At 54.0% G+C, this 18,759-nt stretch overlaps 1 protein-coding gene across 2 annotated transcripts in view; it reads right to left on the reverse strand.

The window, feature by feature from the left end:
• Window positions 1-7,294: 7,294 nt before the first annotated feature.
• The window catches only part of BDKRB1 (bradykinin receptor B1), a 27,234-nt gene continuing 15,769 nt past the window's right edge, over window positions 7,295-18,759 (reverse strand). For both annotated transcript variants that reach the window (XM_005868545.2, XM_014541486.1), the window contains exons 2-3: window positions 15,025-15,216; window positions 7,295-8,850 (exon numbers count right to left, since the gene is read on the reverse strand). In XM_005868545.2, the coding sequence (XP_005868607.1) occupies window positions 7,773-8,840 (1,068 nt within the window). In that variant the 5' untranslated portion in view covers window positions 8,841-8,850; window positions 15,025-15,216 and the 3' untranslated portion in view covers window positions 7,295-7,772. The remainder of the gene's footprint in view (window positions 8,851-15,024; window positions 15,217-18,759) is intronic.

Below are 18,759 nucleotides of genomic sequence, written 5' to 3' on the forward strand. Positions count from 1 at the left end.
GACAGAGCCCAGGCTGCACACGGAGCCTGCGCTAAGTACCGTGGGAAGCCTTTGGAGGAATCCTAACTGTCCCAGCCTTTTCACAAGACTGGTCTGTGGCAGCTTCCTCTTAGCCAAGGACACTGCTTCAATTCAAAATAAAAATGCCATTTTATTTCACGATTAATGTCTTCCTGTAATTACTGGTCCGGGTGGTAACACGCCAGTGAAAGTTGCCCTGGTGGGGTTCTCACAGCAGGCTGACAAGGGAATAGCTGGGACATGAGACGGTAGAAACGTGCTTTATATCCAGATAAAAACCTTTTGTTGTGTTTTCCCGGGGGTGGGGGGCGGGTGGTAATTAACAGTGAGTCTGACACAGAACCCCTTGAGACTGCTCTGCCTGGCGCAGCTCTCTGCTGGCAGACAGGCGGCCCCAGCCCTAACCCTGCCACCCAGGGCCCGGCCAAGGTGAGGCGAGTGAGGCCCTGGCCTGGGCCCCATCAAAGGAGGGTGGACACATGGGCACGTCATCAAGAGAAACAATAACAATGCAATGTTTTTTAAAAAAGTAAAGTTGATGTAAAATCACCCAAGCTGAACAAAACATCAACATTTAAAATACATCTTTATTGATTTCAGAGAGGAAAGGAGAGGGAGAGAGAGAAACATCAATGATGAGAAAGAATCATGGATCGGCTGCCTCCTGCACGCCCCACACTGGGGATTGGGCCTGCAACCCGAGCATGTGCCCTGACCGGGAATTGAACCGTGACCTCCTGGTTCATAGGTCGACGCTCAACCACTGAGCCACGCCAGCCGGGCAAACATCAATATATTTTTTAAATTGTTTTATTGCTTAAAGTATTACAAAGAGTATTACATATGTTTCATTTTTTTCCTGCCCTTAACAATCCCCCGGCCTCCCCTACCCCCCAGTGTCTTATGTCCATTGGTTATGCTTATATGCATGCATACAAGTCCTTCGGTTGATCTCTTCCCCCCCCCCCTCCCCCGCCCCTGCCTGCAGAGCCAGACACCGCAGGCACTGTGTTCTGATGGAGGGAGGAGGAGAGTGTGTGTGCCTGTGGCCAGGGCGGGCTGGGCCAGCTCCAGGGAGCGGCGTCGGAAGACTTCATGTTGGAAGTTGTGGAAATAGGACAAGGAAAGGACCAGAGAGTCTCAGATGAAGAGGAGAGTTCAGGTGCCAGCACGTGTTCCCGGGGGAGGCCAGCCAGGAGTTCTCAGCTGGGGCTGCATGACCCTTTCACCTGTTGTGTTTGTTATAACTCTTTACATTGCTAAAGGGAGAGCAACTCACCTGGAGCAAAATAATAATAAACATAAATAAGATCCCCGTCCCATCATCTCCTCATCTAACAGTTGAGGAGTATACATCCTTGCATTAGAATCTTAGTACCATTTCCAGACTTCAGATTCTGTGGCCTTCTCATCTGTAAAAGAAGAACATGGGCTGGTGATCAAATTTGGTACACTGTGTACCTGAGGATGCAGAATCAAAGTGATCACTATCAAAGCACACTGGTAAAATTATTGGACATTAGAGAAAAAGAAAAAAAGCATTTAGGCAAAAAGAGCACCTGTTGGATAAGCAAAATCAAATTAGGTTATCTTAAGACTTCTCAACTGCAGTGCTTCACGCCATAATTGTTAAGTTGTATGAGTTCCCTATAAATTTTTGAGATTAGGCCCTTATCAGATATAACATTGGCAAATATGTTTTCCCATGCAGTGGGCTTTCTTGTTGTTCAAACATCAATATTTTAAATAAAGATGGGATCTACCCTGTAGCTCCTCGCTCATCTCAGTTGCCACCCTCCTGGTCTGGTCCTGTTGGTTCTTTTTTTACTTACAATGTTGTGTGTTCACTAGAGGCTCAGTGCATAAAATTCGTGCACTGGTAGGGTCCCTAGCTGCTGTGGGCTGCCGGCTGGGTACTCCCTCTCTTCCCCCGGCTGGCCCCGCCCCCTGGTAGGACTCCTGGACCAACCGGTTGAGGGGACAATTTGCATACTATGCTTTTATTATTTGTTCATGATGTGTGCATCTCATTCCTCCTTTCCTTGGCTCACCCTTTTCCCACCTTATTTCTCCCCCCCACACACATCCCCCATCACAAGGTTGGCTACAGGAGGAGGAAGGGGGGATGACCAGGGGAGAAGCCACAGGCGTTGGCTGGAGGTATCACTGTTACACACCAGGGAACGGCGCCAAAGTCAACAGTGGCCAGTTGCTCAAACGGATGTCCCCATGCAGACTCGGGGGAGAGAGTGCTGTCATGATGTCAGCACACAGTGCCTGCGGGCACAGCGGTGGTGCGAGTGGCTTTCTGTTTGGCTAATCGATCATTCCAGCTGCGGTTTGTGCCCTCCTCCTGCTGCCATCGCCAGTGTCCTGCCTCCACGCCTCCTTCAGCACCTGCTCCCCAGCCCCAGGGCTTCCCCGAACCTTTAAGTTCAACCCTTCCAGGGCCGAAGGCCCACCGCCTCCGAGGGGTCCCCCAGGCCACCAGCCCTCCTGGAGGCTGTACCAGCCACAGTGTGTCCTCGGCCGGGGGTGGGCCGACCTTGCTCCCAGGGACATTTGGTAACGCCGGGGCATTTTGGTCGCCATCCCCGGAGGAGAGTGGCTGCTCCTGGCGTCCAGTGGTGGAGACCCGGGCCGCTGAACATCCTGCAATGCCCGGGACCAACCCCACAGCAAAGAACTGCCTGGCCCCGATGTCCATGGCACCAAGAAACCGCCATTCCCAGCTCGTTAAGACATGACTAAGGTTTTTGTGAAAACTCTCCCAGGAATCAGGTTGGCATTTCACCATCAGGCTTTTGCGTTTGCTGTTTGCAATTCGAGTGCCTTGGAGTGAGGGATGAGGGCCCTGGAGTGAGGGATGAGGACCTTGGAGTGAGGGATGAGGGCCCTGGAGTGAGGGATGAGGACCCTGGAGTGAGGGATGAGGGCCCTGGAGTGAGGGATGAGGGCCCTGGAGTGAGGGATGAGGGCCCTGGAGTGAGGGATGAGGGCCCTGGAGTGAGGGATGAGGGCCCTGGAGTGAGGGATGAGGGCCCTGGAGTGAGGGATGAGGGCCCTGGAGTGAGGGATGAGGGCCCTGGAGTGAGGGATGAGGGCCCTGGAGTGAGGGATGAGGGCCCTGGAGTGAGGGATGAGGGCCCTGGAGTGAGGGATGAGGGCCCTGGAGTGAGGGATGAGGGCCCTGGAGTGAGGGATGAGGGCCCTGGAGTGAGGGATGAGGGCCCTGGAGTGAGGGATGAGGGCCCTGGAGTGAGGGATGAGGGCCCTGGAGTGAGGGATGAGGGCCCTGGAGTGAGGGATGAGGGCCCTGGAGTGAGGGATGAGGGCCCTGGAGTGAGGGATGAGGGCCCTGGAGTGAGGGATGAGGGCCCTGGAGTGAGGGATGAGGGCCCTGGAGTGAGGGATGAGGGCCCTGGAGTGAGGGATGAGGGCCCTGGAGTGAGGGATGAGGGCCCTGGAGTGAGGGATGAGGGCCCTGGAGTGAGGGATGAGGGCCCTGGAGTGAGGGATGAGGGCCCTGGAGTGAGGGATGAGGGCCCTGGAGTGAGGGATGAGGGCCCTGGAGTGAGGGATGAGGGCCCTGGAGTGAGGGATGAGGGCCCTGGAGTGAGGGATGAGGACCCTGGAGTGAGGGATGAGGACCAGGGCTCTGCGGACACTGTTTCCCACCTGAGTTCTGACCTGAGGCTGACAGGAGTCCACCTGACCCCCGTGGCCCGTAGGGACCGTTTACCTCTGCGCCTTGGCCTTATCCTTCCAGCCTTGATTTCACCGGCTGAGAACTTGGGTCCGGCCCAGGCCAGCACGGCCACCTCCTCTGCTCCGCCTTCCTTCTCGAACCCCTCCCTGGCGGACTCTGTCACCCATGATTACACAGCACAGCCCTTGCTGAGAAGTCATCTCTTCTTATCTCCCCGCTGCTTGCGGTGAGTTCATGGGTGCGGGTGCTGAAGAGGCGCCTGGGACCCTGGATGCAGCCCCGCAGCTTTGCTGGGACACCTCCAGGGACAGGGAGCCCACCGTCCCCCAGCTCCCTCCCGGGACAACACTCCGGGGTTCTCTCGGGGACATCTCCGGGTCTCAGAAAGCTCTTCCTCACACTAAGCCGGGATGTGTTTCTCAGAATTTTCCCTCTTGGATGACATTCCGAGCCTCGTCCAGCTCAGAGGAGAAGACCTGCTCCTCATCAAGCCCGTGACTCATCTCCGGTGAACACGAGACTGTCCATTGCAACACCCAGGAGTCTCCCCACTGGGACCGGGGGGAGGGGGGGGGGCGGGGCTTGGTGCTGCTCACGCCCGTGACGGATGGGGGTGGATGTGGGGAGCGGCGGGCAGCTGTGGGCTCACATGACCGGCTGGGATCTGGGAAGGGATTGGAGAAGGAGCTTTACCTCTCAGAGAGGAAATGGGAGCCCACATGGGTGCTGGAGCCAGGCTGCTGGGAGACACTGCTCACTGCTCCCTCCACCAGGGGCCAGCTCTCCAAGGCGGGCCAGGCCCCAGGTGTGACCTCCGCCACGGGCACATCCACCAGGCCCAGGGGGACTCAAATATTAATCTCTCCCACGGCACCGATCCTTTTAACCAAAGCAAGAACTCCTCCTCTGCACATGAATGACTGCCTTCCCCAGAGAAGGGCGACAGAATCCTTGCTGCTGGGAGGTGGGGTGGGGTGCAGGGCCTCAGGGGGTGCCAATTTCTCTCCCGCCGCGGGGCCACCACTGGGCTTTGGTGATGTCACTGCGTCCCATAAATCAGTTGTCTGGCTCCTCAGAGACCAGGTGACAGGCTGCTGCCGAACCACAGCTCTGAGCAATGCTCTGGCTCCCCAGCCAGCGCGCGCGGCCGGCATGTGGGGGTGTTCTTGGCAACCCCGGGAGGGGTTTTTGTAAAACACAAGAGCAATGCGGCGGCGAGGAAGGAGGAAAGAGGGCACGTCAGGGTCAGCTCACGCAGGGCAGGGGAGAGACTGGGCGTGACTGTCCCTTTCCAACCCTCTCCTCCTGCCTCCTCTTCCTGCCTGTTCTGGCCACTTTGCGACAGGGTCACTGCTCACTGGATTTCTTCCCGGGCATTGGGGGCAAGCAAGCCAGGTGACTGCAGCTACCGCCCTTGGGGAGGGGGCTGTGGCCAGTGGAGAGGTGCCTGTCCTGTTGGCAGGGGCACAGCTACTCAGTGCCCACTGCTGGTGCCCTGGAGGCCACCTGCAAGAGGACCAGGCGCTGTGTGCCCAGTCCCGACCAAGCGCTCAGCACAAAGTAGATGCTCAGTAAATATCAGCTAAATGGTGGATGATGTAAAACCACCTCAGCTCCCAGCTCTGCAGTTGGCACTTGGGCTGGGTTCAGCTGGGTGGCTCTTCCACGGGGCTGGGCTGGGTTTACTCAGGCGCCTGTGGTCCACGGCCAGTCAGCTGGTGGGTCTGCTTCTAGGGGTCGAGCAGGAGGACGCAGCAGACTCTGTTACTAGAGCTTCCAAATGTTCAAGGGAAGTCTGAAATCTGGATTCTTACGTGAAATTTAAATATCGCTGACCAACTCAAAAACATTTCTTTCCAATGCTGTGAGGTCTAAATTGAACATGTGCGCAGGCTGGACTCTGCTTGTGGGCCTACACCCGGGCCGTCTGGACCAGCTGTGCTCTCCAGGGAACCTGTGGGGCTGGAGCGCTGACCCAAAGATTGTCACCTGGTGGCCCCGCCCCTGCCACCTCACAGACCCCATCAACGGGCCCCCGGAACACTGCCTCCTTCCCATGTCTCGAATGAATCTGGGTCTTTGCGGCTCTCCCGTGAGGACCGGCCCTTCCCACTCAGCAGTAGAGGCTGCTCATCCCCTCACCCGCCCTCCCTGGAGACTGACCTTGGCCCCTGGCCCGCGGCTCTCTCCTCACCAGGTCTTTCCAGCTCCCTGCCTGTCTGCAGGGCGCCAGTGGACACCCATCCCCCACCTTTCCATTCCTTACCTGTCATGTCTCCAATGACGTTCTCCTTCCCTCCACCCCACCCACCCAACGCCGTGGCCACACTTGGTCCCTGTCGCCTGCTGGGATGGCTCCACCTTGGAGGGTTCCGTGCAGACATTCTTCCTCTGTGGCCACACCCTCCTATTTTTCTCCCTCCATCACCTAGGTCCTAGGTGCTCCCACTACCCCTGCTTTTCAACCATGTTAGCATCGCTCTGCTTCCCTCACCTCCTAATGTCCATTTCCTTCCCTAATCCAGCCATTCCTCATAGGCTCACCGATACCCCCAACAGCCTTGAGCTATGGTCTTCCATCTGGCAAAACCTCTTCTGAGTCAGCCAAGGGATGGACAGAATACTCCTCATGTACCCTGTACAACACTAAGCTACATGGGTATCACCTCCCTCATTTTAGATGCTCTACTCCTATTAATATAACCCAAGAGCCATCCATGCAAACTAAATTCATGGCTTCTAGCTTCAGCTGGGCCCTCAAAGCCCCTGGGACACCCTGCTTCCCTCTCTGCCCTTGGCCATTGTAGGGCCTCCCAACATCTCCACTCTCCTCCAACCTGCAATCCCTCTACCACTGCCTCATACTACACCTCCCTTCATCCTTCTCCCTCCTGACTATGAACTCGCCTGCCTCTGGGTCTGGCTTGTTTCTTCTACCTGGACCACTCCTTTCGGCGTGTATGTCCCTTCCTCTGGGAAACCTCTCTAACGTCCCTCCCAGGCACCCGGCTGGACACCTTCTCTGTGTTCTCAGCGCACCTTCTCTTGCCCCGATGGGGACACTCTTCTAGTTATTGTCCCTGTTGCCACAAGCCCCTTGAAGGCAGACTTTCAGGTTTATCACCGGGTCTCGTAGCAAGAAGAACACCGATGCACGGAGCTCAATAAACACTCTTTCAGGCGTAGCCCACGCTTTTCTACCGTGTGTCTCGGTTATGCCTCCACCGGCCCTTCTCCCCTCTCCACGTACCCAGACCTGCCCTCTGTGCATCTTGGCTCACAGTTCCCTCATCACAACATCCTTCTGACAACCCTCAGGAGAAACCCTCCCCTGCCCCTCTGAGGACTCGGTGCGGATCTGCGTGTGCGCCCGTGCACTCTCCTTCTCTTTATTACACCGTAACTATGTACGTCGGTGGAAGCGCCTGAGAACAGGCTGTCTAGCTATAGCATCTCTGCATTCCTAGTGCTCTCCCTAGAAAACGGTGGGAATGCAGTAAGAGATCCTTATTGGAAACTTGTGTTCGTTTCCTGTTGCTGCTGGAACAAATGATCACAAACTTCTTGGCTTAAAACAACACACATTTTATTATGTCATGTGTCTGGAGGCCAGACATCCAACATCAGTCGCACGGAGCCAGAGAAGGGAGGTCTGCAGGGCTTCGTCCTTCCCGAGGCTCCAGGGAGAATCCATTCCCTTGCCTGCTCTTGCCTCTAGAGGGCGCCGTCAGCCCTTGGCTTGCGGCCCCTTCCATGTGTTGCCCCAACCTCTGGCTTCTGTTGTGACATCGCCTTCTGTGACTCTCCCGCTTCCCTTTAAAAGGACCTTCGTGGTTACCTGGGGCCACCCCAATAATCCAGGGCCATCGCCCCATCTCAAGACCCTTCGTTGAGTTGCATCTGCAAAGTCCCTGTTACCATAAAAGCATTCACAGGGCCCAGGGGCTGCAGCCCTGGTTACGTGGGGCCACCGTCAGCCTAGGGCAACAGGGGCTATCGTGTCCATCGTGTCCGGCAGCCAGGCCTCTCGGCTCCGGCTGCCTTAATTCCGCCAGAAGAGTTGGAGGATTTCTTTCCTCTGGGACGAGGACATGGCCGTCAGACTCCCCGGGGTGCACTTTTTATAGAGCTCCCAGGCCTTGGTCCGGAAAAGCTGACCCACAAAGACGTAGATGACCGGGTTCAGGCAGCTGTTGATGAACGCGAAGAAGTTGGCCCACTGCAGGCCCAGGTCAGTGACGTTCTCCCAGAAGCAGCCGCGGATGGCCCGCACCTGGACCAGAAACTCCAGGAAGGCGAAGAAGTGGTAGGGGGCCCAGCAGACCAGGAAGGCGGCCACCAGCGTGAGGATCAGCGCCGTGGGCTTGCCCTCCCCGGGGCCCCCGCTGCGCGCGCCCCTGTCCATGACCGCCGCCCACTCGCGCAGGGAGGCCAGGATGTGGTAGTTGAAGAAGACGATGGCGGCCAGCGGCAGGAGGAAGCCCACCACGTTCAGCTCGACCATCCTCGCAAAGTGCCAGGCCTCGTGGGGCAGCAGCAGCACGCAGGCCGACACGTTCAGGTCCGGGACGACCTTGACGGAGCGGAGCAGGAAGGTGGGGACGCTCAGGAGGCCCCCCATGGCCCAGATGAGCAGGCAGGTGACCTGGGCCAGCCTTCGCCGCCGCCGCCTCCGGCTGGTCATGGGGTGCACCAGCACGCAGTAGCGGTCCCGGCTGATGGCCACCATCAGGAAGATGCTGATGAACAAATTGGCCTTGATCACGCCGTTGACCACGCGGCAGAGGGCGGCCCCGAACGGCCAGTGGAATTGGTTCCAGATGTTCTCGGCCCAGAAGGGCAGGCCCAAGACAAACACCAGGTCCGAGGCGGCCAGGTTGGCCAGGTAGATTTCGGCCGCGGTGAGACGCCGCCGGGGCAGGAGGAAGACGGACAGCACGAAGAGGTTGCCCAGCAGCCCGCAGCAGCAGACGGCGACGATGAAGGTCGGCAGCACCCTGTGCAGCAGGTCCCAGGCCTCCTGAGCATCGTCCTCGCAGGATGTGGCGTTGGGAGGCAGGAGCTGGCTCTGGTTGGTGGGCTGGAGCGCCAGGAGGGCCCGGGATGCCATCCACAGTGACCTGCAATGAACGGCACGGAGCTGACGCGGGAGCCTCCACTACAGCTCCCGGCTGCATCCAGCTGGCCAAGGTTTTGGAAAATAACGTTTCACTGCCACATGGCGACACCCATGCGTTCACTTATTGTGTGACAACAGAGACTGCGAGGCCCGCGGCGCTGAACACGGATCAGCTGTTCCCTTAAGAGGAAAAGCTTGCCAACTCCTGGTAGAAAGGAAAGGACCAGGGCTTTGAAACCCAAGTCCAAATCCTGGCACAAGCCCTGGGTGTGGGCCACTTAGACCCACTGACTTTTCTTTTTCTTTTTGAAAACCAGAGCTCATTGTATCCTGCTTAGCACGGTTGCCTGGCACGGAGGAGGCACTCGACAGAAGGTGGCAATTAGTCTTATTAGCAACCATGTTGTTGTTATTTGCCGTCAAACAAACACTTAATGAGCTTCTACTTTGTGCTGGCATTTTGCCGGGTTCTGGGGATTCAGGGAACAGGACAGAGCGGCCCCCGGCCCGAAGGTGCTCCGGGTCTAGACGCAGAGATGGAGAGGGCCAATAATGGTGTGCCTACTGAATAGACATGTCCGTGGGGAGATGGCGAGATGGGGGTCAGAGTCTAGTCAGGGGTGGGCAAACTTTTTGACTCGAGGGCCACAATGGGTTCTTAAACTGGACCGGAGGGCCGGAACAAAAGCATGGATGGAGTGTTTGTGTGAACTAATATAAATTCAAAGTAAACATCATTACATAAAAGGGTACGGTCTTTTTTTTTTTTTAGTTTTATTCATTTCAAACGGGCCGGATCCGGCCCGCGGGCCGTAGTTTGCCCACGGCTGGTCTAGATACATTTCGAATTGGATATCAGCTGTGAGAGGAGGAGACGTTGGGTCTGAGCACCTGGAGATATAAAGTTCATCAACTGAAATGGAGCGGCCAGAGTGCGGATGGGGAGGCTTTTTTGGGGGGGGGGGGGGGGAGAAATCAGGAGTTCCCTGCTGGGCATGTTAGGGTTGGGATGTGTGTCGGACATCTAGTGAGGATGCCCAGGGGGCGACTGGATACACAAGACAGGTAGGTGTTCAGAGACCAGGCCTGAGGTAATAGGACACAATTGGGAGCTGTAATCTCATAGGTGGTATTTAAAGCCACAGGATTGGATGGCTTAACACAAATTTAAGGACTGGCCCAGCCGGCGTGGCTCAATGGTTGAGCGTTGACCTACGAACCAGGAGGTCACGGTTCAATTCCCCGGTCAGGGCACATGCCCGGTTTGTGGTCTCGATCCCCAGTGTGGGGCATGCAGGAGGCAGCCAATGGATGTCTCTCTCTCATCGATATTTCTACCTCTGTCTCCCTCTCCCTTCCTTTCTCTCTAAAATCAATAAAAACATCTTTAAAAATAGTTGGTCAACTGCAACTATCATCCAATGCTTTCATCCGGCTCGTGGAATCAAAACAAAATTTCAGAAGCTCATTCTGGAGAAAATGTGGGGGCTGCTAGTCTAAGGCCAGTTAGCACTGTTCACACTGGAGGTAAAGGGGCCGTCTTCTGTGATGCTCGCACACACGCACGTTTGGGTGGGCACAGTGTCACAGGAACACTGCTGTTCTTGCTAACACAAGAGAGCGATGAAACACATGGACCTGGAGCAGGTCGTGGCGCGCACACACTAGTTGTCCCTGCATACCCATGCGCTTCAATGTCCCTGAATGGGGGTTGGAGTGGACAACATTTACACCATTTTAAAGCATAGCACCCGGACTGCAGACTTTCTGTGAAGTCGATGGTGGATTTGAAGAGAAACACAACATGTGTTTTCTTTCCCGCTGCCCATCCTCAGTCAGTGTGAGGAGACGTGGAGGCTAAGAGCCCTACCATGTTATTAGACTGGTTGTTCCAGCTGATCTCTAAGTGGCTGCATTTTGTTCCAAATCAACTGGAAATCTCTAATCGAGGTACTCAACAAACGCAGTGCCAAAGCACCCGCTCTTAGGGCTTTTAGCAGATGGCCGTTCTTGGAAACAACGCTTTTAGGTAGAAAATAATTAAAATTGTGTTTTGCTGAAAGAGCAAGGGAGAAAGTGATCAAATTAAGTGATAAGAGCCCAAATGACACACAAGATTTAATTTTAAAATCCTGTAATCAAATTCTGTAATGAGCTTTGGAACATCTCCACTTGTAGGGCAGAATTTTTGCAATGGGATCAATTCGTATGCTACACAGAAAAGAGATGAAATTGAGAAAGTCTATGATTTGTGGCATCCAAATTCGACAAAGAATTAAAAAATGATAAATAGCTACATCATATTTGAAGAGTTTCCTCTGGTAAATCTATTTGTTGAAGAAAGGAACTCTGAACTAAGGCATACAGGCAGCTCCCAGTGACCACATCTGGGCTGAAATCTATATATATATATATATAAGCCCAGCGACCGTACAGCGGCACAACCAGAATGACCGGTCAACCAGTCACTATGACATACACTGACCACCAGGGGGCAGACGCTCAACACAGGAGCTGCCCTCTGGTAGTCAGTGCACTCCCACAGCAGGAGGAGCTGCTTGGCTGACCGGGATGAGCAGCACTCCCATGGTGGGCTGATCCCTGCAGGCCCCCCACCATTAGTCTATACTAATAAAAGCCTAGGTGGTCCTCGCACCCCAGTGCGACAGCCTCACATCATCACAAGATGGCCGCCACAAGATGGCCACTCTCACGTTGTCACAAGATGGCCACCACAAGATGGCCATCACAAGATGGCAGGCAAGGGAGGGCAGTTGTGGATGATCAGGCCGGCGGGGGAGGGCAGTTGGAGGTGACCAGGCTGGTAGGCGAGGGCAGTTGGGGGCAACCAGGCCTGCAGGGGAGGGTGTCAGTTGGGGGCGATCAGGCCTGCAGGGGAGGGCAGTTGAGGGCGATCAGGCTGGCAGGGGAGCAGTTAGGCATCAATCAGGCTGGCAGGGGAGTGGTTAGGGGCGATCAGGCAGGCAGGCAGGTGAGCAGTTAGGAGCCAGCAGTCCCGGATTGTGAGAGGGATGTCCGACTGCCGGTTTAGGCCCGATCCCACAGGGGTCCCACATTGGAGAGGGTGCAGGCCGGGCTGAGGAACACCCCCCCACCCGAGTGCACTAATTTGGTGCACTGGGCCTCTAGCATTTACATAATTCCACATGCAAAGCCCTGGGCCTGAGCATCTCTGCTCAGAATTTGCTCAGAGCTTACCAGGCCCCTTGGCACCTGCAGAGAGAACACTTTCTTAATTAAAGATATTCTGGTCCAAGAAGATCATCCATGGAAGGCATTAATTTAAATGTGTTAACCTTGAAACTTGAAGAAGACCTCAGCAATTATATGGAACAACTGAAAATATAAAATCGTATGGAGAGAAAAGATACCCTCAGAAAAATGCCAGGGACACGCCAGCGTCAGTGCACGCCTCAGACATGGCTATGGACCAAGGACACAGGGACACACAGCGTCAGTGCATGCCTCAGACATGGCTATGGCCATGGCTATGGACCAAGAACAATTATTTTGCATATGTCACTTTTCATTGTTCAGTTAATTAATGTAAAGAAGGGGGTTTATTTTGCTTTAATATATGTGGATACATATACTTTCAGAGGCATAATATTTTTGAAAAAAATTGTAGACTAAAACTACTTTAGAAATCTATTAATATAACTTAACCAATTTGTTGGGTGTGTGTATATATGTATATATACAGTTAAATACGTAATATTTTTGAAAATAGTTTTTAAGTTGAACTACTTTACAACTCCATCAATATGATACAGCCCACTTGTTGTTTTAAGACACCCAGTTTGTGGTCATCGGTGACGGCAGCCACAGGAGACAAATACACCCAGCACACCTATGCCCTCAGATGCCCAGGGCACCCGGCAGCCCCCCGTGCTGCACACAGGGGTGCGAGCTGCTCCCGGAGACTGCCATGGGGCTCTGGTGTTCCTTCCAGGCCCTCCTCTGCCCGGGCCGGGGGAAGTTCTCTCCCGGCCCATCTCCTCCCCAGGTGAGCCCCGGGGCCCTGACCTGACCCCTGACACACCTGGGGTGGATGTGCTGAGGCTCGGGGACTGTGCTGGGCTCTAGGTAACTGATCCTGACCCTGTGTCCTTATGCCCATTGTACAGGTGAGCACACTGAGGCGAGGGAAGTGAAATGACCTGCCCAAGTCCACACGGCACGATGAGCCAGGGCCTCTGTACACAGCTTTTCCCGGCCCGCCTCAGCGTCCAGGCCCTTTTTACACCTCACGCTGTGACTATAAAGAGACCGGGCCTGGAGCCAGGGAACCTGGGAACCAGCCTCTGTGAGTCTGGGCAGGTCGAGGAACTTTCCTGAGTCCCAGTTTCCTCGCCTGTAAAGTGGGAATAAGGGTGCGTGTTGCAGAGTCGCCGTGAGGCTTGACTAAGGCCCCTCGGGGGCTGTGAAGCGTCACAGCAGTAATGGCAGCAGCTGCAGCCGGAGTAACAGTGAAGACGCAGCGCCTGGTCCCTCCGAGCACAGCAGCCTCTGCTCCCCGCGGGCGGGCGGGGGGGCGGCCGGTGCTGCCATAGGAGGCTGGAAGGTTCCACAAGACCCTCTGCGGCTCCTCCTGACGCTGGAGCAGGTCGGGGATGCCCTGGGACCCTGAGGCCCTGAATTCCGGGAGCGGGGACCCGGGAGGGCCTGGGGCTCGGGACTCTCCCTTGTTGGCAGCCTTGGCGCGTGACCGCCAGGAGTGTAAGAAGGACCCGCAGGAAGGGGGTGAGTCATGTTGGAGGCCGAGAGCCCAGGGATTTGTCTCCTTAGCTCCTCTCCCTTTCCTTCTCCAGGGATCCTTGGCCATGCGGGAGGGGATCCACCTCCCCTCTGAAGTGGGGGTGCCTGGGCAGGAAAGGATGGCTCTTGGCGGACAGGGAGGGGCCTGGCTCCCGTGTCCTCCTGGGAGACCCCAAGGTCAGTGAGAGGCAGAAGCTGCCCAGGCACCAGTGGGCCCCAGGATGAGCTGGGGTGTGGGCCTGAAGGGACGGCAGAGTAATGGCCCCCAAAGAGGCCTACATCCCAGTCCCTGGCACCTGTAAGGACGTTGTTACCTTACGTGGCAACAGGGACTTTGCAGATGGTTGCATTCAGGGCCTAAGGGCCTGCTCAGCAGGGCTTATCGCTAACGGGGTTGATCTTACCAGCCGCTGCCTGCGTTTACACTAAGTTGGCCAGAGAGGAGAGAATTCCTTCCCCGGCTCTTAATTCCAGCTCTGATATTCGTCTGGCACATAGTAGGTGTTCGGCAAACAGCAGCTATTGCTCTCATTAGTAACATTTGATCCCATTTGAAAAACGCAAAGGTGAGTCTACTCAAGACGCCACGTGTGCTTTCTAGAGCAGTGGTTCTCAACCTCCTGGCCCTTTAAATACAGGTCCTCATGCTGTGACCCAACCATAAAATTATTTTCGTTGCTACTTCATAACTGTCATGTTGCTACTGTTATGAATCGTCATGTAAATATCTGATATGCAGGATGGTCTTAGGCGACCCCTGTGAAAGGGTCGTTCGACCGCCAAAGGGGTCGCGACCCACAGGTTGGGAACCGCTGTTGGAACTTCGTGGATTCTGCACATTTCTGACATTGGCACATGGCACTCTGGGACTTTCTTCAACAATCTCGTGCTCTTCGCATGAATGGCAGCGTCACAGTGAGGGGATGATAAGGCACTAGGTATATTAAAGGATGGCCACCCCGCCCCATAATGACCTGCCGCTTTCAAACCACAAACAACCCAGCCAGTACGGCCCTTATGAAATCTTGTAAGTGACCCTGAGGGACCAGGACTTGCAGGCGGTAAGGGGCCAGCGTCCACGCGGGGCTCCGAGGGCCGTGGGCAGGCCCCTCATCGACGACCTGGGCAGAGAGAGTGGCCAGCACCTCCCGGTGCTCTCCCTCCTCCTCCCCGTCCTCTGGCAAAGCAGCTAAAACCCCAAATAGGCCTGGAATACAAGCCTCTCACATTGATTTAGATTTACATGGTTTTAGAAATATATATACACGCTTACAGAAAGCTGAAAATCCTGCCAATATTTAGCTGTGAAAGGACGATTTTTTTCTCTCTCTAAGAGATATGGGTCTCCTCCTACATGTCACTCTCGGAGGGAAAAGAAAGCCGGGCGTTCACTTACTCAGGAAGGGAGCGGGAGCGAGACTTCGGCTGGGTTTTCCGACGGGACGCCGACAGCTGCCTCCGGAGGTGCTGTCTGTTCTGGGAAGCGCTGAGAAACGGGGTGGCCTGACTTATATAACCTCTGCTCCATCGATGACGTCATGGGAGGGGTTGCCGAAAAAGTAAGTGTTTCAGACGGGGGGGAAGCGAGCTGTGGTTTTGAAAGAAAAATTGCTTTGCACTTCGGAGCTGGCGAGAGATGATTCACCTTCCCTCTCTCTCCTCACCTCCGGCCCCTGGGCCGCCGCCACCCGGCCCACGAAGGGCGCCCTGGCCAACTGCCCTCAGCTGGCCCAGGGGATGGAGTCCGCGATATTGTAACCACTGTGCCTGGTGCCAAATTCATGGGGCGACCGCTCGGGAAGGCACACGCATGGCTAAGCACTATATTTGCCTGGAATATTGGATGTCAACTGTGACTGAAACACAAATTAAAAACACTTTTAGCTCTAACCGGTTTGGCTCAGTGGATAGAGGTCGGCCTGCGGACTGAAAGGTCCCAGGTTCGATTCCGGTCAAGGGCATGTACCTTGGTTGCGGGCACATCCCCAGTAGGGGGTGTGCAGGAGGCAGCTGATCGATGTTTCTCTCTCATTGATGTTTCTAACTCTCTATCCCTCTCCCTTCCTTTCTGTAAAAAATCAATAAAATATATTTTTAAAAAGCCCACACTTTTAAAAAGGCAAGGACACCACGCTCCCGAAACACAAACCACCCCACACACTGGCGTCCCTGAGTGCCCTCGAGCCTCAGGCACCCGTGGACGCTGAGTGCCGGCTCTGAGGGCTGGGGTTCTGCAGCGGCTTCAGTGGGCACCGCTGGAAAGTCCCCGCTGGGATTTGGGTCTTGTGGGATCCAGGGCCAGGAACCTGTCAGTGCGGACCCCATTAAACAAACAGCGAGCCAGGAATGGGCTGACTCATGCCGGGTTGAGCAAGATTAGATGTGCTTTCCCTGAGCCTCCTGGCAGCCGTGAGGGCTGCTCTCAGGCGAGGCCACATCCATCCTTCAAGTTGAGCTACTCAAGGCCTCGTGTCCGGGGCAGTAAGACATTTCTGGCTGTTTTTGAGGGCCAAGCCTTGAGATCCTTTAACTGAACCCCTACTCTTTTGGCTCCTAAAGAGTAAGACGTTTCATCTGGCCGGTGTGGCTCAGTGGTTGAGCATCGACCCATAAAGCAGGAGGTCATGGTTCCATTCCTGGTCAGGGCACATGCCCAGGTTGCGGGCTTGATCCCCAGTGGGGGGTGTGCAGGAGGCAGCCAATCAATTATTCTCTCTCTCCCTTCCTCTCTGAAGTCAATAAAATCTACACTAATAAAAGAGAAACATGCAAATTGGTGTCACTCCACTACACCCACCAGCCAATCAGATGAGTATGCAAATTAACCCAACAAAGATGGCGGTTAATTTGCATGTGCAGGCGTGGAGCAAAGACTGAAGGCTCAGACACAGAACCTAGCGAGAGAACCTGGCTGAAGAACAGAAACATGCTTGGTGTCACTCCACTACACCCACCAGCCAATCAGATGAGTATGCAAATTAACCCAACAAAGATGGCGGTTAATTTGCATCATGAGGCGTGGAGCAAAGACTGAAGGCTCAGACACAGAACCTAGCGAGAGAACCTGGCTGAAGAACCTAGAGTCAGAACCTAGGGACAGGACCAAGATGGCGGCATAGGTAAACACCGCAGACTGCTGCCGCAAACAACCACTTCAAAAATACAACTAAAAGATGGAACGGACATCACCCAGAACCACAGGAAGGCTGGCTGAGGAGAGACTCTTCAACTAGAAGGAAAAATAACAGCACACCGAGGCTCAGAGGAGGCGCAGTGTGGAAAATACTCAGGTGCGGAGGTGCGCGCGCAAAGCGGGCTGGTGGCTGAGAGCGCGGTTGTCGTTTTCGGTCAGGGGGGAGTCTCAGACTCTGAGCTCCAGATACGGGCGAATCGCTGGGGACTCGGACCCAAACGGGAGAAGCGGGAGTGTCTGGCATCAGTTGGAAGGCAGCTTTCCCTCCGAGGTTTGCAGCGGTTCCGGGGGTTCTGAGAAGCAGAGCCTCTGGGAACAGGACTGAGGGCACCATAACGGCTCCCTCCGCCCGCCCTGTTGAGCCCGCCCCGCCCAAGCCCTGCGCAGAGCCATTTGCCGGATCGCCTCAGGCAAAGGCTAGATTAGCACCTCCCCAGAGGACAGAAGTTTTCCGCGGCAGACACAGCTGATTCACACAGCCAGTCGGCCTGGTGGTCAAATCCCTCTAGTATTAACTACAACAATCAAGGCTCAACTAGAACAAGACTGCGCACAAAGACCACTAGGGGGTGCACCAAGAAAGCATAAAAAATGCGGAGACAAAAAAACATGACAGAAATGGAGGATATAGAGCTAAAAATCGCAATTTTGAGGGCTTGCAAAAATGTGCTAGAAGCTGTCAATAAACTTGAGGAGAGAGTCACGAAAACTAATGAGACCCTCGATGCTATGATAAAGAACCAACTAGAAATTAAGCATACACGGACTGAAATAAAGAATATTATACAGACACCCAATAGCAGACCAGAGGAGCACAAGAATCAAGCCAAAGATTTGAAATGCGAAGAAGCAAAAAACACCCAACCGGAAAAGCAAAATGAAAAAAGAATCCGAAAATACGAAGATAGTGTAAGGAGCCTCTGGGACAGCTTCAAGCGTACAAACATCAGAATAATTGGGGTGCCAGAAGATGAGAGACAGCAAGATATTGAAAACCTATTTGAAGAAATAATGGCAGAAAACTTCCCCCACCTGGTGAAAGAAATGGACTTACAGGTCCAAGAAGCGCAGAGAACCCCAAACAAAAGGAATCCAAAGAGGACCACACCAAGACACATCATAATTAAAATGCCAAGAGCAAAAGACAAAGAGAGAATCTTAAAAGCAGCAAGAGAAAGAGACTCAATTACCTACAAGGGAATACCCATACGACTGTCAGCTGATTTCTCAACAGAAACTTGGCAGGCCAGAAGGGAATGGCAAGAAATATTCAAAGTGATGAATACCAAGAACCTACAACCAAGATTACTTTATCCAGCAAAGCTATCATTCAGAATTGAAGGTCAGATAAAGAGCTTCACAGATAAGGAAAAGCTAAAGGAGTTCATCACCACTAAACCAGTATTATACGAAATGCTGAAAGGTATCCTTTAAGAAGAGGAAGAAGAAAAAGGTAAAGATACAAATTGTGAACAACAAACATGCATCTATCAACAAGTGAATCTAAGAACCAAGTGAATAAATAATCTGATGTACAGAATGAACTGGTGATTATAATGAATCAGGGACATAGAAAGGGAATGGACTGACTATTCTTGGGGGGGAAAGGGAAATGGGAGATGCAGGAAGAGACTGGACAAAAATCGTGCACCTATGGATGAGGACAGAGGGTGGGGTGGGAACTGGGAGGAGGGGAGTTATGAGGGGGAAAAAAAGAGGAACAAATGTAACCTGAACAAAAAAGATTTAATTAAAAAAAAAAAAAAAAACTGTGGTACATCTACACAATGGAATACTACACTGCAGTAAAAAAAAAGAAGGAATTCTTACCATTTACAACAGCATGGATGGAACTGGAGATCATTATGCTAAGTGAAATATCCCAGTCAGAGCAATATAAATATCACATGATCTCACTCATTTATGGAATATAATGAA

This window comes from Myotis brandtii, unplaced genomic scaffold (genome assembly GCF_000412655.1).
Source record: "Myotis brandtii unplaced genomic scaffold, ASM41265v1 scaffold273, whole genome shotgun sequence".
NCBI lineage: Eukaryota > Metazoa > Chordata > Mammalia > Chiroptera > Vespertilionidae > Myotis > Myotis brandtii.